Raw genomic sequence first — 27,684 nt, forward strand, 5'->3', positions numbered from 1 at the left:
TTTAAGAGTAGGTTAGATAAATGTCTATCAGGGATGGTCTAGACAGTATTTGGTCCTGCCATGAGGGCAGGGGACTGGACTCGATGACCTCTTGAGGTCCCTTCCAGTCCTAGAGTCTATGAATCTATGAATCCCGAGCCCCACCTAGAGCCCTCACCCCTCCTGCACCTCAACCTCCGCCTCAACCCATAGCCCCCTTCCTCACTCCTAATCCCTTGTCCCCAAACCCAAGCCTGGAGCCCCCTCCTGCTCCCCAAACCCCTCATCCCTAGTCGCACCCCAGAGCCTGCACCCCTAGCTGGAGCCCTCACCTTCTCCTGTACCTCAACTCCCTGCCCCAGCCTGGAACCCCCTCCCGCACTCTGAACCCCTCATTTCTGGCCCCACCCTGGAGCCTGTACCCCCAGTTAGAGCCCTCACTCCCTCCTGTACCCCAACCTCCTGCCCCAGCCCAGTGAAAGTGAGTGAAGGGCAGGGAGAGTGAGCCACAGAGGGAGAGGGAATGTAGTGAGTGGGGGTGGGGCCCTGGAGAAGGGGCAGAGCCCCAGGGAAGGGGCGGGGATAGGGGGTTAAGTTTTGTGTGATTAGAAGGTTGGCAGCACTAGGTGATGCGCACCTTAAACTTTTAGTCGCATGGCTAAAAGACTTTCCTGGGATGTAGAACACCCAGGTTCACTTCCCCCCTTCTGCCTGATGTGGGGAGAGATTTTGAATAGGGGTCCCCCCCATCTTTCAGAAATATGCTGTAGCCACTGAGCTATGGGATAGTCTGATGTGGGGCTCCCTCCATCTCTCCTCTAGAAGCTGTTCCATTGTGTATAAATAATGAAGCGTGATTGAAGCAGGGAGGCTGGACCTGGGGTCTCCCACCTCCCCAGGTAGGTGCTCGGAGCACGGAAACATTCCTCCTCTCACTGGTCCCATTATTGAGACACTGTGGAACAGTTCCAGCAGGAGAGACTGAGGGAACCCCTCATCAGCACTCCCGAGAGGTGGGAGACCCTATTCAAATCCTTTCTCTCCCTCTGGCAGAGATGGCAAAATTGAACTTGGGTCTCCCACATCCCACTGAGCACTGGTCTAAAAGTTATATGGTTTGTATCCCTTCCACTGGATTTTGTTTGGATTTTGAACCTGCTTCACTAGACATGCTCAGAGGCTGCTTGCTGGATCCCATCCAGCATGTGACTTAGGCGGCTGAATGCTTGTCTTCCTGCTGTTCCTGAATTGCTTTGGGGCGTAGGCAGAAGGTAAGTGTCCAGATGCGTAGAGGGAGACAGCCATGGGCATGCCCCAAGTTAGGTGCTATGGGAACTTTTACAATGGCAGATTAGGCTCCAAATGAGTTTAGGTGGCAGTCAAGTGGGAATTTTGTCGGTCACAGTAGTGCCCCGCAGAGGGATTTCGACTCTTAGCTGTGGAGTTTAGGCACCTAAGTTGCTTTGTGGATTTCACCCGGAGAGATTTAAGGTCAAAAGTGTCCACTAAGTTTGGATGCCCAGTTTGAGATGTCTGGGGACTTGACTTCTGGAGTACTAAGCAGCATATGACATCTTTTTATGTTCAAAGCACGGCTTCCATTGACTTTGGGCGTGTGTGCAGCAGGGGTCTCAAGTTGGATAGCCTGAAAATGAGGAACGTGCAATTAGAGACCATCCGTGAAAAGTTGATTTAAGTGACTTGCCCAGCATCACACACACACACACTGTGGCAGAGATGGGGATAGAATCCAATTCTCCAGGGAAGCCTTAACCATGAGACCATCCTTTCTCTTCCTGCAGTCCCCTGCCTCATTCACTGCCACCCCTCAGCTTGTTCAGCAAACGAGGCAGGGAGCCTATGGAATACAGTCTCATTCCCTACACAGCCTTGACTTGTTCCTAGAGCCGCTCTGTCTTGTGCAGTGAATGAGGCGCAGCTCTTGTGGAAAAAGCAGTATGTGATCATGTCCTTGAAAAACTGTCCTGAAGTGCAAACAAAAGGGGGCATTCTGTAACTTCTGAGTGCTCGACTTTGCAGTTTGAATTCTTACCATCGTTTTTGCACGTAGAGTGCCACAGTAGTGCGTGGTGCCTCAGACAGACAGGCAAACTAGGCCCAGGTCAAGGCTTTCAGGTGTGACTAGTGAATCTGGCTGCCTCCATTGAGATACCTTAGGGCCTGATGTTTAGAAAGTGCCAAGCTGCCAGCCCACTGAGAATCAGGCCCCTTTAAAGTGTCTCAATTCAGGCATTCAAAATCACCACCCCAGGTCCCTTCCATGGGGGGCTTACAACCCACGTCTCAGTTCTCCAGAGCCAAGGCACTTATAAACCCAGTCTGGGCACTCAAAGTCTTTGATCTGTGACCTTCCTTGGGTTAAAACAGTTCCATGTGGTTCTGTTTTGGTTGCTGTTTACTTGAACTAGTTATATTAAATCCACCAAAGCAGTTTGGACCATGTGTGCTGTAGCTCAGTGATGAGTCTTTCTCTGCATGTGCCCCAGCAGCAGTTGAGAGGCTCCCTAGATGTAACTGTCTGGGGAACAGTGCCAAGTGATCTCAGTGGAGGGTGTTAGACAGGAGCTTGCTACCCTCAAGGATCTGACAGAGGCTGACTTCAATGTCCCAACTGCTGGGCTAGGCCCATCACTCTTGCTGAGGGAGTGGGCTAAAGTTGGATGCCTTCTGGGAACCTTTGTTTCTGTGCAAATGGAATATGTGTTAAATAATTGTGATGGAGAGCCGGCTGCTTAGAGCACTGCACAGAACTTCAGAGCTCTTCTGCTAACTTAGCTGGGTACCCAGACCAAATGGCCCCTATCACCTTCGACTCAGGTGAATAAAAGGTTTAAGAGTTTCTAAAGCAGAAGAAACTAGGTAGAGACACAGAAGGTCCTGCAGGGAAAAACTCTAGGAACAACTTAACTCAGGAAGCTTGGGCTGAGGTTTATATTTGGAAGGAACTAATTTTGGATGTCTCCGGTGTGTATGTCTGTGTTGGGAGCAGGGTGGGGATGCCACCTGCTTATGCTAGTGTATGTGCCCCTGGGAGGTGGAAGTGGGTATCTTTTGGAAACCTAACACACAATATAAAAATTCTCAGGCAAATGCTCTTTATTCTTTTAATGAAAACACCCCACTCCCCCAATCCCTCCCTTTCTGACGATGGCTTGTGTGTTCTCTGCCTCGCACAGGACGTCCTCCCTGCGATGGAACACCGGCACCAAGGAGCGCATGCTGATTAAGGTGACGGACCGCGAGCCGAGCTTCCTCATGCACCAGGGCAATGGCTACACCACCGACAATCAGCAGGGGAGCCGCTCACGGAGGCCGTCAGGGGGCCAGCAGTCCCCCAACCTGCAGACGTTTGCCCCTGACACTGACAACTCTGTCTTCTTCCCTGAGAGGAAGCAGTCTCCCTTCTTGAAAAGGGCTGACCATGTGGGTAGCTGCTCCCCGCTGCTCGGTCGGGGGGATTCATTCTGCTCCCCGCTCCAGTCCCAGCACCGGAAGCACTCGAGTGAGTCCCAGCCATCTTCTCCTCGCTACGCCTATGAGCCCCCCTTGTATGAGGAGCCCCCCATGGAGTACCAGGCCCCCATCTATGACGAGCCCCCGGTGGACATGCAGTATGAAGCCAGCGGCAACTACAAGGCGGGCTCCCCGCAGAAATCGCCCATCCGCAAACCCCACCCATTCTTGCAGTCGCCCAAGCAGGGCCCCAATTCCCCCTACCAGCAGCTGGTGCTGACCAAACAGAAATGCCCCGAGAGGTTCATGAGCCTGGAGTACAGCCCTGCAGGCAAGGAGTATGTAAGACAGCTGGTTTACGTGGAGCAGTCCGGTTCCAGCCCCAAGCTGAAAACGGGCCTGCGACACAAATACTCCCCTAACCCCGTAGGTGGCTCGTACTCACTGCAACACAGCCCCTGCCTGGTGAGGGACCAGCGCCTGGAGATCAAGTCTGGGGACTACAGCAGCATGGAAGGGGCTGACTTCCGACACAGCCAGCCCATGAGCCAGGCCTCCCAGGGGGAAGACTCCATGTCATGGTCCAGTCAGCAGGACACCATGTCTTCTACAGGGTACTCACCTAGCACCAGGAAAAGGAAAAGCAGGAAGCCCTCCCTGTCCCATGACCCCAACACCTCCTCCACGGATGGCTCGGGGGATCGGGAGGCGCTCAACGAGCAGCTGATGGCAGAGGAGAGGCCCATGCCCGGCACTTACAGGCCCCAGATGAACCGCACAGAGAGCAAATCCATTGAGGCTGAGGCAGTGCGGGGCTTCCCGGAGCCCTTCCTGGCCCAGGCCCGGCTGGCATGGGAGGCGCAGCAGGCTCACTACCACATGAAACAGCGGAGCAGCTGGGATTCCCAGAAGGACGGCTCAGGCTATGAGAGCGATGGTGCCTTGCCTTTACCTATGCCCGGCCCCGTGGTGCGGGCCTTCAGCGAGGATGAGGCCCTGGCACAGCAGGAAAGCAAGCACTGGAAGAGGAATACCTTTGAGAAGCTGGGGTTCCCTCAGATCCTGCTGGAGAAGAGTGTGTCTGTGCAGACCAACCTGGCTTCTCCAGAGCCCTACCTGCATCCATCTCAGGTAATACGCACAGCAGGGCAGGGTTTGGCTGTCTGATCTAAGGTGCCCATCGCTGCGGGGGCTGGGCACCACACTGCATCCTGGCATACCACGCCCTCTGTAAGGTGTAAGTGTTACCCCACACTCACTGACTCACAGTGCAGCACTGACTGTGATGTTGTAGCCACATGGTATCCTTCAGGGTTCCCACCTGATTCAGATTTGACACAGCCTTTGCTAGGCCTGTCAGTGCGGATGGGCGGCGGCAGAGTACAGTGCTGCACGGATACTCTGGCAAAAGTCAGCCCAGAGAGGTTTCAGTCCTGACCTAGGGTCCAGCCCAGCGGATCCCTAGGGGTCAATGCAGGGATTTTCCTCAGTGTCCTTTCCCAGGGTTGGATCACGGTTCAGGTAACAGCCATAGCCCACTCGGGACTCCAGCAGGGCACCCCCACATGCAAAAGTAGCTGCTGCCATGCGAATGACTGGCCTAGACTGGCTCTGCAGGATGCTCACTCTGCTTTACGTACTGCTAATAAAGGCCTCTGGTTTTATTAGCCATTTCTCCTTCCCTGTAAAATACTCTGCCCTGCTGTCACTCTGCAGCAGGATTAACTGCAGGGAGTGAGCGGCTGTCAGGCTCCAGCTGCTTCACTCAGCTCACACTGACTTTCTTTCTTAAGTGTAGCCCTGTGCCTGAGCTGTATGGGCATGCCCTGGTGCTCCTGCCATGCAGGGGACTGCTGTGCCCATAAAAAGGGGCCGGTGAACTTTGCAGTCATTGATTCTTCCTACCTGGGTCCTGTGTGATGATGATGATTTTTGTATTGAGTGTAAAAGGAAGCTGCTCTGAAACCAGCAGTGCAATTTGCTTTCAGATCACAACAAGGAAGGCAGGATGAGGAGTGCACTTGGCTCTTCAGGCAGAAGCTGCATGCGTGGTGAAGACTGCTTAAGTGGGAATAAGGAGTGCTGTCTGCCTCTTAGTAGCTGCTAGCCAGGAGACTGCGGCAGGGGTCTTAACAGCTTCCTTGGAATTTCCAGACTCCTCCCTATTGTTCTCTTAAGGGTAGCGGGAAGCCACTCTGCACAGAGATCTCCATCGCCAGGACCGCAAAGCCTAAGGCTTTTAATTGGCCAAGGGGCTGATTCCACTCCCACTGACACCAGTGGAAAAGTCACCGTGACCTCAGTGGGTGCAGGATCTAGCGCTAAATAACCCTCTTGAGACACTCTGGATCATAGTCAGGGTGAGACTGCTCCATTTCACTGCGCTGGTGAGCCAGACACAAAGGTCTTCATGGCAGAGTTTCTATAAAGAGTCAAGGGAAACCATAAAACATTTAGGAGAGGAAGTCCTGATTCAGAATACATCCAGCACTGTTCCCGGTAACACACTTGAGAACCTTGTATGACAGGTGCTAAGGAAGTGCCAAGTAGCATTCCCCTTAGAAATAGTGGAGATCTGTATCCGCCTCCTCCTCCAACCTCGGTGGACCCCCATCTGTTACTGTGAGGGCTGGATTGGATCCTTGAATGCTCAGGGAACTGCTATGGTCAGACGCTATTTCCAGCTGCATGTGGCAAGAAGGTTGCACCTGTCTTTTCACATGCAGAACCTGGCTACAGTGTTTCATGCCACTGGCACCTCCAGATTAGACTCTGACTGTGACCTCAGCGGCATTTGCACCTGGAGACGTTCTGGAAATTTATATTATTAAATGGAGTTTCATATTGACAGCACATCCCAGTGGGGCTGAATGGTCTGTGCTTGCCAGTGGGTACTGGTGCCCAGGGAGAATCAAAGGGATTGGCCTTTGACATACTGTATTCAGTTCAAAACAGGCTGGGCCTGGCTACCTGAGACATCTTTCAACCCAGCAGGTGTCATGGCAGCTTTGACCTTTCAGGTTGCTAATAGCCCCCTAGTTTGGTGGCAGGGCACATTCCTCAACTCTCTGTCCTGGCCCAGCAAAGCCCTTGTAGGATTTGCCACACTTGATCAGATCTGAGGTCCGTGTAGTCCAGTGTCCTGTCTGTGACAGTGGTCAGGACTAAGTGCTTCAGAGGACGGTACAAGAAATCCCGCAGTAGGTAGATGTGGTGTAACCTGCCTTCCCACGTTAGGTCTTTCTTTTAATCCCTACGAGTCAGAGATTGGCTTAAATTCCAAAGCAGGAGGTTTAATATCCCTTCCAAAAACTGTGTTGGCATTAGCTATAACTCTGGATAATCTAGCTATGCATATAAATATCTAGTCCCTTTTTGAATCTTGCTAAGTTTTTGGGCACAATGACATCATGTGGCGTTGAGTTCCACAGTCCGATTATGCATGTGGAAAAATATTTCCTCTTTGTTGGTTTTGAATGTGTCACCTTCTCAATTCCACTGAATGTCCCCTTGTTGTTGTGTTATGAGATATGGAGATGTGGTGGACGTGTTTTATGAACAGACTTCAAGGTTCCTGTGTGAGGGAGTGGAGCTTGGGCAGTTTATCCTGGCTGACTTGGATTTTGTGGGTGGGGGGTCAGTCTGAACCACCTGATAGAGTGGGTGGTTATTGTGTCCTGTGAAAATCTATCCAAGCAAGTAGAGCTTTGAGAGAATGAGTAGCCCTCGGGAACTCTGGATTCAGTTCCCAGCTCAGCCACAGACTCCCTGTGTGACTTTGGGCAAGTCAATTAACCTCCTTGGCCTTCAGTTCCCATCTGTAAGACTGACACAATACTTCCCTCTCTGTCTGTGTAAACTGTGAGCTCTCACTGTGTGTCCGTGCAATGCCCAGCCCACAGCGGGCCCAGATGTAGGCCGGGATCTCTAGGTGTGGCTCTTATACAAACACTGATGGCAGAATAAGGGGGGTGCATTTAAAATAATCCCTCCAGAATTATCTCGTCCTTGGGGGAAAAATTGAAAATCAACCCAAGTTCTCATCTTGTAGGGAAAAAGCAGCTGGAATATGTGGGCTTAATTGTAGCCAGTGTGTATTTTCTGGCTGTTTTTAGAACTGTGAAAAGATTTCTGCTTGAGTATTTTCCATAGTTCTGAGAACCCTTTCTTTTGGTGAAGCTGATCTTGGGAGCTGGAAGCAGGACTGCTGTGTTTCACCTTTGTGCCTGCACACTGGTTTGTTGTAGAGTTGCTGAGAGTGCTGGGCTGCTGCAATTGATTTGTCTGTAAAGAAAGAAGAGCATTAAAGCGTTTTCTTCTGAGAGAAGAAAAACTCTGTATGAATAAATGCATAGGGCTTGCAAAGAGACTGAAGAGAAATGATGAGTCATGTCTTTGAGTCCATCACCACCCTTGACAGCATCTCTTTGCAGGTCAGTTCTACAAGGAAGAAAAATTGTGGTTGTGTGCTCTTTTTATTGCTTCTTGATCCATGATGAAGGGCCTGAAAGGTGTTTTCAAGAGCTGCTATTTTCTGCTTGTTTGTTCGGGCTAGAAATGGGGTGCCAGCTTCCTAAAAGAGCTCAGCACTCAGTGAGTGCCATGGAGGCCCCTAAATACTGAACTTAGCTAGGTTTTCAAAAGAGCTCAGCTTTCATTTAGATCCTTGAATGAGATGGGCAGGATTTCAACCAACTTCCAGTGTTCTTAGAGGGAGCAGGTGGGCGTGAAGCACTTCTGAAAATCTATCCCTTGAAGTTTTCTCTACCTTATCTTTCCTGGAGGATTCCATAGATGACTACCCAAGTAGTGTATCAGAGGGGCAGCCGTGTTAGTCTGTATCCACAAAAACTACGAGGAGTCTGGTGGCACCTTAAAGACTAACAGATTTATTTGGGCATAAGCTTTCCTGGGTAAAAACCCACTTCTTCAGATGCATGGAGTGAAAATTACAGATACAGGCATATATATATGTATATATATACACGGAGGGGGGGGAGAGAGAGGCACATGAAGATAAGGTAACTCCCTTCTCTTCATGTGCCAATATATATCAGTGGTCTCCAACCTTTTTGTGGCCAGTAGCACATTCATGTTTTCAGAAGAGTGTGGTAGGCACCAACCATTTTTCAAGGCTTATTTTGTATTTGTACATTAAATAATATGAAAAACATCATATTTAATATTACATAATATATAAATCCATAAGATAAAAAAGGTAATTTTACATGTGAAAGGTATTAATTAAATTATTTGGCAATTACTCTTTTACCTTACCATGTGAATTGCTCTTTTTTATCTACCTGTAAGAAAAATTAAAGAATTTTTACAAAATAAATATTATAAACAGTTTTCATCTTATTTATTTTAAAAAAGTAAAACATTGTTGAACTGCTGGTCCAAATATATTTATTATTCTTACATTAACATAGAATGAAGCCTGCAGCCCCGGAGTTCTCTGTCCCCGGCAGGCACAGGGCTGCGGCTTTTCTCCCCTGCTGGGCACTAGGCGTGCGCACACAAATGCCTCAGCGGGTGCTATGGCGCCCGCGAGCACTGCATTGTGGACCACTGATATATATTTATGCCTGTATCTGTAATTTTCACTCCATGCATCTGAAGAAGTGGGTTTTTCCCCACAAAAGATTATGCCCAAATAAAACTGTTAGTCCTTAAGGTGCCACCAGACTCCTTGTTGTTTTTATAGCTGGCTAGAGAACCAATAGGATTATCTCAGCGCCACCAAAGAGAAACCTGAGCCATTGGGGTTTTTAGGGAACTAAGATCCAATTAGGAGCTTAAATATCTTTGAGGATCTGGGCCCAAGTCTTCAGATATTATCCTTTGTGGGGCAGGCACAGAGTATAGTCAAGCTCTCTCAAATAATCTTGGGGTTTTGTCTGAGTTAAACACCATATTAAAATAAATATTTTGTTTAGAGATTCAACACCCTGCCCCTTCAATTAAGAGCTGAGAAAGCTCCCACTCTAGCTCTCTAGTCCTCCAAGGAGACCTCCAATAAAACCAGAAGGACTAGATTTAATATTCCCAGTGTATGTATTGTAAGCTAAAAACACTACTCAAAAGGGACTTTTTGTTTTTCCAGACTCTCTTCCAGTCCTCCTTAAGCATTCTGAAGATGCAGAAAAGGGCGCACACTCATCTCTCCCTTTGCAGGCCAACTTCTAGCTCAATGACCCATAGGTGTCAGTGGGTCTAGTGCACAAGGTGAACCGTGTCTAGCCAAAAAGGAAAAATAGTGCCGGCTACTGTAGAGTTACAGTTGTCAGCATAAGGATATCTTCAGAGAATTGTTCTAAGAAATTACAACATAGTATTTCCATGGAAGCTACAGAACGGGGGAGAGGGGATGAAATATTTTTCTGATCGCATGTCTAGCGCCAATGCACAGAAAATTGTACTGGTCCTGATAGTAGCTATATTGGTCCTGTCGGTGTTTCTAGCTTTTCCAAGATGTGATGTAAAGGACTTTAAAGGAGAATCGTGCTCTATTTTCCAAAGGGCTTATCCCTCAGATACCTGGGATTGTGTCTCCAAGAATATGAAGTACTTGTTTGTGCCCTTGTGGTTTGAGATATTGGACCTTTAAAAATTGTCACTGGTTCCTCAGTTTGGCAATTGCCATATGCTTTCATGGAGACCATATAAACAGATAGCTAGTGTGGCTGCTGATTCAGGACTGATGGGTAATATCAGGACCAATATAACTTTCATTCACTGGAGGAGCTACTGTGTTTCTGCAGTAAAACTAGATAACCCTCTAATCTATCAATCCAAGTCCCTCTACTTCCAGCCGCTGAACCAATAATAAATACAGAGCAAGGAAAGTGAATCTTTGCCCAGAGTTGTGTAAGAAACATACAGCCATGTTTTTGCAGGTGGCTGCCTAAGGTACATCTATACTACCCATCGAATCAGCGGGTAGTGTTCGATGTATCAGAGATCGATTTATCGCGTCTCATCTGGACCTGATAAATCGATTCCCAAATCGATACCCGTACTCTACCTTGGCAGGAGGAGTAAGCATAGTCGATGGGGGAGCCGCTGCAGTTGACTCGCCGCCGTGAGGATGGCCAGGTAAGTCGAACTAAGATACTTCGACTTCAGCTACGCCAGTAGCGTAGCTGAATTTACATATCTTAGTTCGAACCCCCCACTAGTGTAGCCCAGGCCTAAGTCTCACTTCCAAACTGCTCACTCACCCCTGGTGTGTGCCAGCCCAGTTTCACGGCCACAGATCTACCTAGGCTTGTGCAGTCACCTCACTGTCCACATGCAGATGCCTGTTAACGTGCTAGAGGCAGGCATCAACCTTATAAGGTGGAAAAAGAGTGCATACTGACTGGTTCGTAACTTACGTGGGACCTCTTAAGTGTCTGGATCTTACAGCAGTTCTCAGATTTCTGTTAGCAAAGAGATTTATATCATAGTATGTCTTCATCCAGAGGTACCCAACTGCCCAGATAATCTGCCTTTCCTAAGCCTACATCCTGCATGTCTACCATTCAAATCATCTGGATCCCCTAGTTGATGGCACTGATTTCCAGGCCCCTGGAGATGTCCAGTTGGGTGGTCACATGGAGTGAGTGCCTTGGGAGGCCATCAGCAATGGGAAAAGGACAGGTTAATATGTACTATTGGAAGGTGATAGATGATCCTTTCTGGGTCTCACCTGCCCTGTGATGGGCTGAATCTGCCTTTTTTATACTGTTGGTGTTCAGCATAAGCTGGAAGAAGCTTTTGCAGCGTAAAGTGTCTGGATGTGTTTCTTACAGAGCTATCTCCTCTCTTTATAACTGAACCAATCACAGTCGGCCTGAGAGAAGGGCAAGCTCCTGCTTCTGCTTCCCTATTTCTTTGCCTCCCCTACTTGCCAACTGCCAGGATCATGCATGAAATATGCTATCGTGTGATGTGTCCTTAACTGGACATTATCCTTGCACCATCCATGTGTGGCTCTCGCTTTCATTTCTGATAGTACAGGCTCTGCTACTAATTCAACAAATCTGTTGCTGCCTTGCAAAGGCAGAAGACAAGATGATAGGTAGCTATCCCCTAAGATGCAATTCCCCAGCTGGAACCCTACATTCTGCTAGGAAATAGGAGAGCAAGGGACGAGCTGAGATGAATATTCTAGGTCAGTACTGTTCTGGTTACAGGGCTCGAGGCTCCTCTGACCCCTCTCTCTGAGCCACCCTGGGTGTCAGACCTCATGCCTTCAGCTCTCCTGGGGTGCAATTCTCCCACTGGCAGACCAGAGCCAGAGAGCTACTTTCAGTGAATCTAGTCATAGAGAGCCCCAAAGTCATGGCCTGACGCTGGTATGCCTAGGTCATGATATTACAACAACGTAATTCATTGTCATCACATACTGTTGTTGCAATGAAAACATTGCCACGGCTGGATGTGTCTGTGGTTAGTTTGTGGCCCATGGTGTTCTAGAATCTTCTTCCCCCTTTCCCTCCCATTCCCAAGCCCTGCCTGGCTGCTAGGAGGGGTGGAGGAGGGGCCTGGTGGCTCTAGACTATTTCTCCAGTGTCCCCGTGCTACTTTACCTGTGTGATCAGCACTCTGCTTATTGTACCTGGGGCCAGGCAGAGTCCAAAGAAGTCTAATCAGACCTGTGAACTTCTTGAAAACCATATGTGATTGTTTGAGCTCCACTGTCAAGAACCTAGATGGAAAACCCAAGCAGCCCCCAATCCTCCCCTGTTGGCTGAGCTGGAGAGAGAGGCCTCCAGTCCAAAAAGTTTATGCTTGCATTGTTTTCAGAACTGCCGTATCTTGAACTTTCTATGCTTAACCGTCTGGGCAGCCTCAAGTCTTGTTTGCTGTAAGCTCTGCAGCGTGGATAAAGCTAACCTAGAGCGCAGAGGCCCACGCAGTTAGATGTTCTCCATGCTTGTGAAGAGATGAAAGGTGATAAGTGATAAGGACATTGGTGATGTATTGAGTAACTCACTGTCCACTTCATTTAGTTAAGCAATAAGGATAAACTTGCTGCTTGTTTAAAAACCCATTCTTTTTGTACAGTATATATTGGGGGACAGAGATATCAATACATGAAAGAAGAGGAGATTGATTAATCCTGGCTCCCAGTGGGGGAATTGAGCCTGCTGGTATGGAGCATATGTAATCACATCTTCATCATCACATTCAGAAGCTCGTGCAGAGATGGGGGCAGGATGCACATTGGTCCCAGCAGGCATGGAGAGAGGAGGAGAGGGGTATACGCTACCAAAACTGCCTCAAAATCCTCCAGCTCCAGCCTCTCTGACAACTGTCCCCCAGCTCCATATGGTGCCTTTGCCAACGTGATAATTAGATTGCACTGTGTCCTTGTTATTCGGCACATAAATAGCTGCCTCCTTACATTGCTTAGCTTCCCCTTGACAGCGCTACTGTAGCGGGACATCTGGTGTGTGATAGCTGGGGAAATGGCAGAGAGCGTTTCCTTGTGGGTTTGACAGCTCAGGGCTATGATGGGTCTGTAATAATCGAACTGTAGCTCTGCCTCTCCCATCCCAGGCCCTGGAGCCCTTAACCCAAACAGTTTTATTTTAAGAAGCCGGAATTGCTAGGGATCCTCCATCAGTATCTAATGGGAGAGTAACCTAGAGGCAGCCAATAGGACACAGGCCACTGAGTTGCAGGGAATTTTAGGAGCCAGGCATCAGTCATGAATTAGCCCTGGCAGGTTTTCAAGCAGCCAGTTCCTCTGACACAAATATATATATGGCCATAAAAGTGATGCACTGATAGCAGATCTGTGCTTATGAGTACTGAAAGATTATGAGCCAGAAAATAGTAAATTTATTTGGAGTTAGACAGTAACCCTCTGGGGAGGCTTTCACCACCATTGAGCAGAACTAAAAGGCTAAATTCTCTCCTCAGCCAAAACCAAAGTTAGCCAGATTTGTGGGTGGGGTGTGTGAAAGAAGGAATAGTGGATAAAGGGGAACCAGGTGACAGAGTTTATTTGAGAGAGACCAGGTGAGTGAGGTAATATCGTTTATTGGACCGACTTCTGTTGGTGAGAGAGACAAGTTTTCAAGCTTGACGACTTCTTCAGGTTGATCACAGCTAAATAGAAGGTGGGACAGATTATTTAGCATAAGTAGTTAATACATATTTCAAGGAATCATTCACGATGAAGTGGCCTGTTAACACCCCTTCAGTCATAAGGGAAAAGGAAGAAAACAAAAGCTGAGGGTGGGGTTTGGGTGGGTTATAGATTGTTTTAAATAAGCTATAAATCCAGTGTCTCTGTTCAGTCCGTGACTTCTAGTATCTAGCAAAGTTATTAATTTAAACTCTCAGGTTTGTTTTTTGAAGGTGTTGTGCAGGGTTCCCTTGAGGATGAGGAGACAGAGGTCAGATACTAAACAATCACACTATATTTGACCTTTCAGTCCTCAGCCTTCAAGACCATCTGCACACCTTCAAAAGACCAGCCTGGGAGTAATGAGAGTTGATGCTAACAGATTTTTGGAAGGGATATAAAACCTCTGGCTGAAAATCTGAACCATATCTCTAATTGCTATGGCCTAAAATAAGATCTTCCTACATGGCAGATTATCCCACACCTGCCTACGGTACGAGTCTTGCACGGTCCTCTGAAGAATCTGGTGCTGGCCACTGTCAGAGACTGGACGCTGGGCTCGACAGACCATGGGTCTGAGTCACTCTGATAATTCCATATCCTATGAATCCTCTCCACATCACTAAGGCAGCTGTTTGAGGTGGCCGCTGACCACTTTGCAACAGCTACTGCAGCCTGAGTGTCCTCCTTCCCTAGCAGAGTTGCACAGCTGTGTTCTCCTTGCTGCCCCCTTTAAACTCTGCTGTTTAGAACACCTAGGAGCCCGGGCAGAGGGGAACTCTGTGGCCTGGGGAAGTAGGGTAGGGACCCCTTACCCATCCACGTCAAATCCTGGCCATTCTCCCTGTGCACATTTGAGATTGTTGGATACAAGTCACCGTAGAGCTGTCTGGGGGCCAGGACAGCCCTACCCTGGAAGGGGTGACTGCTAGAAAAGGGCTATATATCCACCTCAGAATTGAGAATACCCCCCCAAAATTGAAGTCCTGAAAGCTCACATTGCTGCTGTAGGGCATCATCTGTTATTTGTTTATATTGTAGTAGCCCCTGGAGGCCAGGGCCCCATTATGTCAGACACGACACAAAATACGGCCCCTGCCCCAAGGAGCTTTCAGTCAAAGCCCAAGAGTATAGACAATAGGTGGATAAAACAAAGAGGGAGGAGACACAAGGAAACAATGAGCTGATACTTGTCATCATAAAAACCAGTGATCACAACAAATCATGGAGGTTGTGTTCTACAGGATCAGCCCACATACAGCTCAGTCCTTGTCCGGTGCTATCCTTCATTGCCCTATAATCCTTGGCTTTGTGCCATGGTTTCCAAACGCAGTACAACTTGGAGATCCTCTTGATGTACTGGAGCATGTGTTTATAGTGTGTGTAGCTTGTTACAAACTCCCTTAGCTGGAACGGAAGTCTGATGTACAACTGTAAACTACACGGGTGTTTATTAGCCTCCAGAGGTTTATCCATGTTTGGAAATGATTTAGTCTCATGGTTACTGTTCATGGCTGCTTGTAATTTCCTTCAGGAGGTCTTAATTTTTTTATTCTCTCTTGATCAGCTGGTGGGACTGGAGGAAGTTTAATACTGGTTAAAAGTGTAAACAATTTGGAAAGGAATAAAAACCTCAAACCAATATTAAATGTATATATGAACTGAGAAGAAAACAGGGTTATCACTCTGCCCGTTATAAGACAAAGCACAATACTGCAGAAGAAGTCTGAAGCAAAGCAATGAAAAGGCATAAGCATCAGGAATTTAGAATGATACCTCTCTACCTCAATATAACGCTGTCCTCAGGAGCCAAAAAATCTTACTGCGTTATATCAAACTTGATTTGATCCGCCAGAGTGCGCAGCTCCCCCTCCTCCAGAGGGCTGCTTTACCGCGTTCTATCTGAATTCATGTTATATTGGGTGGCATTATATTGGGGTAGAGGTGTATATGTTGGAAAGAGGAGACCTACAAACACAGTACAATATATGAAATATGTCATAGATTCCATGAAGTGTTCTTTGTTCTCTCCATCCCTTCCCACAAGGAAAAGGAGGAACTCTAAAAAGCAGCCAATTAAAAAATATAAAAGGAAATACTTTTTTGCACCACATGTAGTTAATTGTGGGACTCACTGCTGCAGGATAATATTGAGGCAAATAGCTGAGTGAATTTCACAGTTCTTCTTTGAATGTTATTTGCATACTCCCACTAATGGGATACTCCAGTTGGTTCAGCTAGCAGTAGTCAAAGCGTTCACATGCCTTTCTTGCCTCTCCCTTCACGGACCGTTGAACATTCCAGAGCAGGGTTATAAAAGGGAGCGTGGCACTCCACCCCTCTCAGTTCCTTGGAACTGCAACCAGCTGAACCAATGAGGAACTGTTCTGCAGTGCTCCCTGATCTGTAGCTTATTAGCTGATTAATTATTTTATAGTTAGATTGTTATCTTATTAGATAGTTAATAGTTTAGTATTAGGTTCAGTTAACTGTTAGTCATTGGTTCGCAGATGGCGGAACTGAAGAATAAAAAATCCCGGTTTTAAAAAGTGTGTGTCCAGTTGGGTAGTGTTTCTAGCATCCGGCACACGTGCCAGAAGTGTATGGCCTGTGTGATACAGTAGGTCAGACTAGATGATTGCAATGGCTCCTTATCGAAACAAACAAGGTGGAGCTCATTCTCCATGACAGTGCATAGAGACAAGGCATCTTTGGGATTGGTGTACAGAACAAGATGTTCACACAATAGCAATTCAACAAAACACACTTGCAGCTGACCTGAGCAGGTTAACCTCTCAGATGCACAAAAGGCCTTTTGAAAGACCAAGTAGTAACACACCTCTTCAGTTTGTGGGGAATCCTATAATAGATCTTTTTGCATTCAGCAGGAACAGAAATTGTCAGAAACTTCGCTCCAGAGTGAGAAAAGACAGGGACTCAATATCAGATGTGTTTCTAATACATTGGGGTTGAGGCCTAATTTTTGCATTTTCCCCATTTCCCCTCGTTCAGATAGTGATAAAATTACCGTGATAGTGATAAAATTACTGTGGCCCAGTACCCAGATTTACTTCACCTGTTCAGAGAGTTAATCAAATCTCTACAGTAGTACCGGACTTGTTCACGCAACAAGGGATGTTCTGTCACCCAGATCTTAGTCTCTCCGTTTAAAGGCATGGAGAATAAGGCTCTGGGACTGTTAGAAAAGTCTTGTTCATTAGAGGTACAAAATGTACTGATAAATTCAAGAGAAGAGTCCACATGAAAATATTATAGTCATAAATGGAAAAAAATTATTATGTGTTACCATTTATGAGATAGATCCATATATAGGGTACAGCACCCATTAATTATATAGTAGAATATTTATTGTATCTTCAGAGAACAGGTCTTTCACTATCTTCAGTGAAGGTTCAGTTCTCCTTCGTATCAGAATACCATGTACCTGCAGATGTAAATCAGTTTTTACTTATGCTGTGGTTAAAAAGTTCTTAAAAGGCCTTAATAATCTATATCCTCTGTGGCAAATTGCCGGTCCTGTTATGCTGGGTCTCGTGCTTTCTCTTCTTTGGGGAAGGCTCAGGGCGCCATTGCTTGCCTCTGAACTGGTATTTTAATTACCCCACTAGTGTCCTTGAGAAGGGGAGTGGAGTGGAGAGGGAGGGACCTGGGCCCGCCCTCTTCTCCAGGTCCCAACCCAGGGGCCCTGAGGTTTGTGGTGAACCACTTGAACTAGCGGTTCCTTCCCCTGGGTTACTTCCCTCTCCTGCCCTTCAGCTTGTGAAGGGGCTTCTTGCCCTCCTTCTACACAAGCCAGGTGCCCCTTACCTAGGGTTTCTTTTGGATTTCTCAGCCCACCGCAGCACTCCTCCAAACTTTCCTTTTGTCTCTCTCCAAAACTCAACTCTTCTCTTCTCTTCTCTTCTCCAACTCCTTCAAACTGCTCTCTGCTCCAGCCAAACCTTCCTGCTCCAACTCCCACACTGTCTGGCCGAAGCAGGGGTTTTTATCACATGACTGACTGCTGGTGCTCTAATTGGCTACAAGTGCTCTAGTTAATCTATAGCAAACCTTCCTCCCCTTGCAGGGAATAAGGCTTCCTGCTACCACTCTCCTGCTGCCCTTTGGCCATGCTGTATCACACCTCCAATAACACATTCTTGGAATTTGAAGATAGTCCTTTCACCATTAATGAAACCTTCTTTTGAACTGTTGGGAAACTGTGCGTTGTTTCCTCTGTCTGTTAAGACAGTGTTTTTTGATAGCTATCACTGCAGCAAGGTGTAGAAGTGAATAACGTATTAATGGCTGATCTGCCATTTGCTATTTTTCATAAAGTAATTCTCTGTAGATGCCCAAGGTTTTTACTGAAAGTCATCTCATTTTTGCATATAAAACTAGTCTATAATTTTGCAAGTGTTCATTTCCAAACCTCATACTCAGGCTGGAGAGGCTAAAGTATGTACACTGGATGTTAGAAGGGCTTTAGCCTTTTATTTAGGCAGTCGCTAAAACTGTGTATTGCATATGAAGAGAGGAATAAGGGTAAAGCTGTTTCTGTGCAAGTGCTGTCAAGAGGGTTGGATTTTGTGTTTTGTGTCAATCTTGTAAATTGATGGGCTATGTCTTTTCCCCAGGGAGTTAAAACACATTCTGATCGATTGAAGGCAGTCTCTATGGCGTTTTCTAGACACATTATTTGTAATCTAGATCTGAGGCAAAGCAATCTGCAGGCCTTATTTCATTAGGACTCCATGGTCCCATCAGCCTGGACCCGAGCACTGCTTGTTAATCTAGCCCATGAGTGGGAAAGGGCAGAGAACACTCCAAGGAGAAATGATGGTTACTTACCTGTCACTGGAGTTCTTCGAGACGGACTCTCCGCCCACCTTTTCCCTCTACCATGGAGTCCTACTGACCAAAGGCCTAGGGCTCGCAGGCGAAGGAAGGCAGCAGCAGTGCCCCATCCATTTTATACTCTTCCCTGGGACGCTTTGACACTCTCTGAGGGGAGGGGCGAGGGAGGTGTGTGATGAGTACAACAGCTGCTCGCTAGAGTTGTCCCCATTCAGGCTGCACCCCAGGAGTGTGAATGTGCAGAGTTCATCTCAAAGATCCTTGGTTACAGGTGAGTAGCCTTCACTGATATGGGTTGAGAATGGTGGCTGTACTGGTAGGAACTCCATCATCCCTCGTGTTTCGGGGAATATGCTGGGATCTGGAAGAATTCCCTTCCCCCCCCCCCCCCCCCTGGTACAGTATTGTACAATTAGAGGGATTATGGGTGGGGGCAGCAGGATGTTTAGACTTTCCTTTGTACTAGGATTCAGCATTGGCCTCTCAGGCAACATATGAGACTGGATGGCCCTTTTCTCTGTTCCAGGGACAATTCTTCTGCTCTTGCTGATGACAGCTGAGTCTGCGCCCACCTTCATCTTGTGGCGACGATGTTGTTTCAGTAGGTTAGATTATGCTCTAATTTTCTCCCTCACGCAACGCAGGATGTAAATCAGGCTAGGATCTGGCTTCCATTAAGCTGATGACAGCATGCTGCTGTTCTTTCCGGCAGCAGTAACATCATCTGTTATCCATCACTCTTAGTGCACTAGTTGGGGAATACTTACATATTTTTGGATACACTCCCATCTCCCTCATCAGAGATAGTGAACAAGGAACACCCTTGTATTAGATGCCTCACCTGAGGCACACAGTTAGAGGCCAGCAGCCCTCCAGCACCCAGGAAGCACAGCCAGGTAGTATAAAGAATGGTTGCTTACCTTACTGTAACCATGGCTGTTTGAGTGTTTGTCCATATGGATCCTGCTTCTGGGGCACATACGTGCAGTCCACCCACATGGAGCACACACAGACCAGAAGTGGGATTCACATGGCATTATTCTGGGTGCAAACTCCTTGCCGAGAGGCTCCTGTTTCAGAATATCCCTAGGCCACGGGTCTGTGTAACACTAACAAACCCATGCTCTGAGAATTGGGGTGTTCCCAGGTGTAGCTAGAGGCAGAGGACTTGGCTACTATGCTCAGCTGGTTGCCCTCCATCCATCACTATTTATCCTTTTTTCAGATCATTTATGAATATGTTGAATAGGATGGGGTCCAGTACAAACCCCTGGGGGACACCACTATTTACCTCTCTCCATTCTGAAAACTAACCATTTATTCCTACCTTTTGTTTCCTGTCTTTTAACCAGTTACCGATCCATGAGAGGACCTTCCCTCTTATCCCATGACTGCTTATTTTGCTTAAGAGCCTTTGGTGAGGGACCTTGTCAAAGGCTTTCTGAAAATCTAAATACACTATATCCACTGGATCCCCCTTGTCCACATGCTTGTTGACCCCCTCAAAGAATTCTGGTAGATTGGTGAGGCATGATTTTCCTTTACAAAAATCATGTTGACTCTTTCCCAACAAATTGTGTTTATCTATGTGTTTGACAGTTTTGTTCTTGACTATAGTTTCAACCAGTTTGCCTGGTACTGAACTCAGGTTTACCGGCATGTAATTGCCAGAGTCACCTCTTGAGCCCTTTTTAAAAATTGGTATCACATTAGCTATCCTCCAGTCATGTGGAACAGATGCTGATTTAACTTATAGGTTTCAGACTACAGTTAGTAGTCTTGCAGTTTCACACTTGAGTTCCTTCAGAACTCTTGGGTGAATCTCATCTGGTCCTGATGACTTACTACAGTTTAGTTTATCAGTTTGTTCCAAAACCTCCTCTAATGACATCTCAATCTGGGACAGTTCCTCAGAGTCATCACCTAAAAAGAATGGCTCAGGTGTGGGACTCTTCCTCACATCCTCAACCATGAAGACTGATGCAAAGAATTCATTTAGTTTCTCCGCAATGGCCTTATTGTCCTTGAGTGCTCCTTTAGCATCTCGATCGTCCAGCGGCCCCACTGGTTGTTTAGCTGGGTTCCTGCTTCTGATGGTTTTTTTTGCTATTACATTTGGAGTCTTTGTCTAGCTGTTCTTCAAATTCTTTTTTGGCCTTCCTAATTATATTTTTATACTTCACTTGTCAGAGTTTATGCTTCTTTCTATTTTCCTCACTAGGATTTAACTTCTGCTTTTAAAAGGATGTCTTTTTGCTTCACTGCTTCTTTTACTTTGTTGTTTTGCCATGGTGGCTCTTGTTTGGTTCTCTTACTGTGTTTTTTAATTTGGGGGATACATTTAAGTTGACCGTCTATTATGGTGTCTTTAAAAAGTTTCCACACAGCTTGCAGGGATTTTATTTTTGGTGCTGTACCTTTTAATTTCTGTTTAACTAACCCCCTCATTTTTGTATATTTCCCCTTTCTGAAATTAAATGCTACAGTGTTGGGCCACTACGATGTTTTCCGCTGTCACAGGGATGTTAAATTAATTACATTATGGTCACTATTACCAAGCGGTCCAGCTATATTCACCTCTTGGACCTGGTCCTGTGCTGCACTTAGAACTAAATCAAGAATTTCCTCTCCCCTTGTGGGTTCCAGGACTAGCTGCTCCAAGAAGCAGTTATTTAAGGTATCAAGAAGCTTTATCTCTGCATCTCTTCCTGAGGTGACATGTACCCAGTCAGTATGGAGAGAGTTGAAATCCCCCATTATTACTGAGTTTTTTATTTTTGTAGCTTCTCTAATCTCTTGGAGCATTTCACAAGCACTATCACCATCCTGGTCAAGTGGTCGGTAATATAACCCTACTGCTATATTTTTGTTATTCGAGCAGGGAATTACTATCCATAGAGATTTTTTGGTACAGTTTGGTTCATTTAAGATTATTACTTCATTTGATTCTACCCTTTCTTTCACGTATAGCGCCACTCCCCCACCAGCATGACCTGTTCTGTCCTTCCAATAGATTTTGTACTCTGGTATTACTGAGTCCCATTGATTATCCTCATCTCACCAAGTTCCTGTGATGCCTATTATATCGATATCCTCATTTAACACGAGGCACTCTAGTTCACCTATTGGTATATAAGCACGTTAAAAACTTGTCACTTTGTAGCTGTCTCCCATTACATGATGTAATTAAATCAGATTTTTTTTCGTTTGACTGTTTCTTATCAGATCTGCATGTCCCCCACCTCAGTCTGTCCCCTACCCAATCTCCCAACCCTCCTTGGATGCAGAAGACCCTTAATGCAGCTGAATTGTGAGTGCCAGGCCAGGTGCTGGGATTCAGACCCCCCGCGTGCTGTAGAGCTCATCTCCTTGGCACCTCTCTGTGCAGCACAGAGGAGGGGATTTTAAGACATGATGGGGGCAGGCCGGAAAAGTAATCATGGGGTCAGCCACTAGATGGATTCTCTGGCCCAAACCCTTGTGAAGAGGGCAAACAGGGCTCCAGCTGCTGCTATAGCCTGTGCCCCAAGGGCTGAGAAGAGGCTGCTCAGCTGTTCTGCACCAGACCTGCAGGTTGGCAGGGAATAGTCTTTCCCCTCACTTCCTCTTTTATCCCCTGTATAAAGCCGGTGTGCTTGCACTTTCTGGGCGGGTTGCAGAAATTATCCATAGCAAAGGGATACCCAGACAGCATCTGATGGGGAGACTTCTGTTCGTGAGGTGCAAGTGGGACCAGTGTAGCACCAGGATCAAATGTGATCCATCAAGTTCTACAGTGAATCAACTTGGTTTCATCCTTCATCTGAAATGCAGAGGTTCAGCTGTGGGGACTGCAGATCCCAGCATGCAATGAAGTCTTCTGCTCAGAGTAAACTTCCATTCTGATGAAGAAGCTGAATTGCATGCTGGGACCTGTAGCCTCTGTGGGCAAAACCTCAGTCTGTTTGGTTGTCTGCAAACTCAGGCTGCTGGCTGTGGTATCATTGCTCTTGATTGGGCAAATCAGATTCAGTGGCATGATTATGACCTTTCATTTTCATATGATATGCATGAGACTTAGCAGGTGAAATTTCAGGTCAGACAATTTTTGAAGAGCAACTGACCAGACTTGTTGAGAATGGGAAGTGTCTTTGGAAGCCCTGACTGTGCAGCTTGTTGCTAGAGAAAGTGATGATACAAGAGTGTCAACCACAGCAGAAATGCAGCTGTTCCAGGGGATGAGTGTCCCTGAGTCTGCTGGCAGTTGGCTTGGTGATGGCCCTCAGTTCTCATACCACATTCCCTAAGTACCTGGGGACAATAATGATCACAGGATGAAATTAAAAGAAGGAGAACGTAATACTAATGCTCTGCCCATCTCCAGTGCCACTCATCCGTGGATCTCAAAGCACTTTTAGAGGCATGGAAGAGGCCTCCGTTGGTTGAGTACTATGTCCAGTTTTGGGCATGATGGCGAGAGTCCACAGGAGAGCAACAAAACTGATAAAAGGTTTAGAAACCCTGAGCTGTGAGGAAAGGTTGAAGGAATTGGGTGGGTTTACTCAAGAGCACAGGAAATGGAGGAGGGACATAAGTCTGTCACAAAGTGGACGGTGATCAATTTTCTTCATGTTCATTGAGGGTAGGACATGAAGGAATCATCTTAATTTGCAGCAAGGGAGATTTAGATTAGATATTAGGAAAATCTTTCCAACCCTAAGGATAATTAAGCACTGGAACAGATTATCTTGTTAGATTGTGAAATTCCCATCATTGGAGGTTTTTAAGAACAGGTTAAGAATATCTGTCGCGGGTGTGGGGGAAGGTGAGATGGACTTGGCCCTGCCCCAGCATGAGGGGATGAACTAGATGGTTTCTTGAGTTCCCTTCCAGACCTACATTGCTATGATGAAGTCTTGCAACAGCCAGAGCAGCAGGAGAATGTTCGCCCTGTTAAACAGATGGGAGACAATAGCCCAGAGGCAAAGTCACTCTCCTAAAGTCAATGGTGAATCTGTGTTAGAGTGAGGAAGAGAACCGCTGCTCTCCTGATGCCTAGGCCACGGATTATCCTCCTGCCCTGGGAGTGAGCAGTAAGAAGACTTGCTGACGATGGGAGTGCACAGAGACAGTCTCCCAAGGAAAGTGGGGGAAACCTTGTTACATGGGGCAGTTGAATCTTGTGTGGACAAACTGCTAGTAATGAGCAGTCGGCCAATCCTGCGCAGGCAGGGAGATGGGGCCCAACATGTCTCCACTCTCTAAAATCTCTGGTTCACCTTATCCCTTGACCCTCCCTAGTTCACTCCTAGGAGTAAAAGAAATGTCGTTTTTATTTAAACCAGCAATGGATCAGGCAGCAATTCAAACCCTCCTTTCGTGCTCAATGCAGCAAGAGGGATCAAAGCCCTTACGAGCAGCTTTCTGGGTGGTTTTCTCACTACTTCCCCTGCACCCACCTGCTCTCATCTTCTTCCTGCTGCTGTTTGTTTCCCCATTGCCTCTGCCCCTTTCCATCTCACTTTGGCTTGTCTTTGCCCTATTCTCCTCATGCAGAGCACAGAAGAGGAAGGCCTCAGCAGCGATGAGATATTGCACTGGGCGGAGGCCCCAGGAGTAGCAGAGCAATATCGCCGTTCTTGATTTCACACCTGAGTGGGCCCCAGTGGAAAATACGGCTGTGAAGTGACAAAGGAAGGACATTGGATTCTTCCAAATCAGAAGCAACAAGGAGTCCTAGGCCTCTGTATCAATCTCAGGGCACATTTCCAAACTGGCAAAGATTCTGACCAAAAGAAATAAGCTTCACTGCACAGTGCTGGCCGTAAAATAGCCTTAAAGCCTTTCAGTGTTTGCAGAGTCCATGTACTTAAAGGTCATTCAGCTGGGAATCCAGCTTTTGAAATACAGAGCCAGGTTCATCCCTGGGGTAACTTTGGGTTAGGGGGAGGAGAGACTCAGCAGCTACTGTTTGTAACTGTTTGGACGGCCCTGTCTGTCCCAGGAGATGAGGGTCGTTCATGGATGCTCTTTGCGCAGCTTTGCAGAAGACCATCCTGCCCATGGAAAGGCTCTCAGGCGTTGTGAGTTTATCCATGTGGCTCAGTCACGTGAGGCTTGTAGCCAGGCCACCCACCTCAGCAGCAGTAAAACCGCACTCCTGTAGGAGCATGTTGGAGTTTCCTGTCTTGTTCAAAGACCTTCCTGCTGCTTGTGCAGTGACGCTGTGCCACCAAATGCCCTGTGCAGAGAGGATACGTTGTGAATGAGGAAATAGCAGTAGCCTAGGACTTATGGACAGCTCTGAACTGGAGCTTCAGTCTGACAGCTAGATTTGCAGGTCCAGGATTGTGTCGTACAGCCCTCAGCAGGATGGGGCTCTGAACCCAGGAAGGCTTATAAGTGCACGACGTTCACATTCCCACCTCCCCGGATATCTGGCTTTTGCCAGAACACATTTATTTTGGGCTGTTGGGAGCTAGTGAGTATTTTCACACAGCTGCAGAATGTGTCTCAGATGAGATGTAAAAAGCAAGGGCCCATTCACTTGTGGTTATTAAAGCTCCACAGCCATTTTCACAAGACCAGGAGTGTCAGCCCCCGCTTCTTGGCCAATCTGGAGCATTGCGTTCTGTCTACCTTCCATTTCTAGTGGAGATGGGATTTTTTCATCACTTCTTGTTCTACCCTATGGTGTAGCACTGCTGTGCTTGGTTAAATAGCTGTTATTTCACCCCAGAGCTGGCTGCATTTCATTGCTGAGTGAAGCATCGTGTGCAAAAAATAGTAATGAAAAGCGCACTGTGTAAACACAAGATGGAATTGTTAGCTGCATGTATAAAGATAACTGAACTGAGCCTGATGTTCATAAGCTGCCTTAATGCTTTCGTTCCAGTGTTCTCATTGGAACATGAATACTGGGTTAAATTCTGTACCACTTTATAGCCTGAGCAGTCTTCGCAGCTTGTATTTTTCAGTCTCTCTTTTCTCTCCGTAATCAATCCCCAAGTCATTTTCTGTCAGGTTAGACAGCTTTGTATCAGTGCAGATAATGACAGTGCACTTTATGTACTAAGGGCTTGTATATACAGGAGAGCTAGTGTGGGATAAGGTACGGTGTGAATTTAAACCACGTAGTTATACTGGTGTGTAGAAAATCTTATTTGGATATAAAAGTGCCTTTTTTCAGTCTGGCTTAGGTTGCATGAGTAAAAGTTTAGGCTAAACCAAAGAAAGGCTCTCTCACAGCAGAATAAGAGTGTCTCCACTGAGGGTTATACTGGTATAGCTGTGCCATGCAGAGACGGACTGAGGCAGTGACTTCCAAGGCTCTGCTGGGCACTGGTGTATTGCATACAGTGTGTAGAGTACGTCTTTGGGGAGGAAGAACGATCTGATCTTGTGGTTAAGGAACAGGTCTGGGTTTTGCCACATGACTGTGGGCAAATCACTTCCCTTCTCCCTGCCTCAGTTTCCCCATCTGTAAAATGGGGATGAGAGTTCCCTACAGGGACATTGTAAGGTTTAGTTTATTAATGTTTGTAAAGTGCTTTGAGGTCCTTGGAGGGAAGGTGCAAATGTGCAGTGCAAATCGGTACTGACTATTATTAGGATGTGCCCAGAGGGCAGTTACTGTATTTGGGAGAAAGCTTTGACATCAACGCTTCACAAAAAGAGCCTAGAACTTCATGTGCAAGTTCCTGGGACCCAGGCTTGGGAAGAACCTTTTTGTGCCCCAAGACGTAATTGGGTCTGGAAGCCCTTCCAAAATACTGGACTCCCTGGGGGCCTAACAGGACCTAGCTCATGCTACTCTCCTTTTCCAGGAGCTGCCTGCTGTAGTATTTGCTGCGGGTGGCATCCCGGTTTCTGGTACCTTCCCCATACTCCAAATCACATGCTTAGGAGTGGAGAACCTCACTTCCTCCCACAGGCGCAACCTCCTTCCATGGCCTCTGGGAGGCCGGCATTAACCCCACAAATACATGCTGCATTCGGACATAACCCAGTGACTTTATCTGGGCAGGGGCGATATCTCAGTGAGCGCAAGGAGCCATTCAGCAGCTCCTACATGGAGTCACACAGCAGTAGCACAACATCCTGAGTCCTCAGTGCCTAAATACAGAGCACTGCTGTCGAGCCTGAGTAACAGTCCAGACTGCCCCAGCTCCAGCGCCAGAACAGGGCTCCTCTGCCCCTGCAGGGATCACTGGTGCCAGCTCGGAGTGATGAGACCTGCTCTCTGCTGTGTTGCCTGGTGTCTGTCTGTGGTTGCCATGATGGGCAGGTCTCCTCTGCTGTGTCTGGACCACACCTCTCGTCTGGCTACTGCTGTGCCCTGACCTGTTCAGTGTGCCGGTCCCCAACCCCCCAGATCCAGGCTGCGTCTGGGTCTGCTCTGTGTGTTCACTGGCCAAGCTCTTGGTCCTCTTCCCAACACGAAGCCACGTCAGAGCCAGCCGTGCCCTGTAACCAGTCCCCTGTCCCCACTTGGGCTGGGCTGAGCTCCTGCTGTCATTTGCTTCCACGTGGGATTTCCTCCCAGCTCTTTAACCAACTGGGGTCTGGGGCACAGGGGCCAGGTCACCTCTCTGCCCACCCTGGAGGGTGAGGTGGAGGGCTGGTGCTTGTACACTGCTGCCATGGGCCTCGTCCGTGAGGGGCTCCACAGCACAATTCAGAGAAAAGCCACAAACAAATGTTCATGCAAGAGGCATTCTCAGTACTATAGCGAGCCCGTAGCAGGACAGGACAGGGGACAAAATCCTCTGCAGAGTAATGTCCAAAGCCTGCCTGTCTGTATGCAGGTTTTAAAGAACTAAATCTTTCCAGGCCACAGTCCATTGGGTGAATAACCGCCTGCTTGTGCAGCATATTCTTCTTGAATGTGGCTATATTTCTGCCTAGTACAGAGCCAGCCCAATATTCAGCTTCTGAATGTCCAGAGGGAAAAATCGCATTCACACCTATTTGTATTCAACTCTGAATGCAAAGCACAACCCCAGTATAGACCCCAACAGTCCCTCCCCTCACAGAGCACATGGACATTTGAAGACTCGTGACCCTAAGAGTGTGGCTTGGTGGAGCATATTCTACTCAGCAAACTCTGGTTACAGGTGAGTGTCTTCCCTTTCCAGCTGTACATCGAGCTGGATAAACACGCACAGCCTATCAGTGGTCTCAGATGGTGACTTGTAGATATCCCCGTTACATGGAGAGGCCACGGCAGGTAATGCAATCTGCCATTCCAGTCTGCTTTCCACACTGTGGGA

General features: G+C 47.3%; 1 protein-coding gene across 2 annotated transcripts in view; it reads left to right on the forward strand.

Annotated features, from left to right (window-relative positions):
- ARHGAP39 (Rho GTPase activating protein 39) overlaps positions 1-27,684 on the forward strand; it is a 277,564-nt gene that overhangs the window by 126,523 nt on the left and 123,357 nt on the right. For both annotated transcript variants that reach the window (XM_032790990.2, XM_032790991.2), the window contains exon 3: positions 3,177-4,584. In XM_032790990.2, the coding sequence (XP_032646881.1) occupies positions 3,177-4,584 (1,408 nt within the window). The remainder of the gene's footprint in view (positions 1-3,176; positions 4,585-27,684) is intronic.

Source organism: Chelonoidis abingdonii, chromosome 2, assembly GCF_003597395.2.
Source record: "Chelonoidis abingdonii isolate Lonesome George chromosome 2, CheloAbing_2.0, whole genome shotgun sequence".
Lineage (NCBI taxonomy): Eukaryota > Metazoa > Chordata > Testudines > Testudinidae > Chelonoidis > Chelonoidis abingdonii.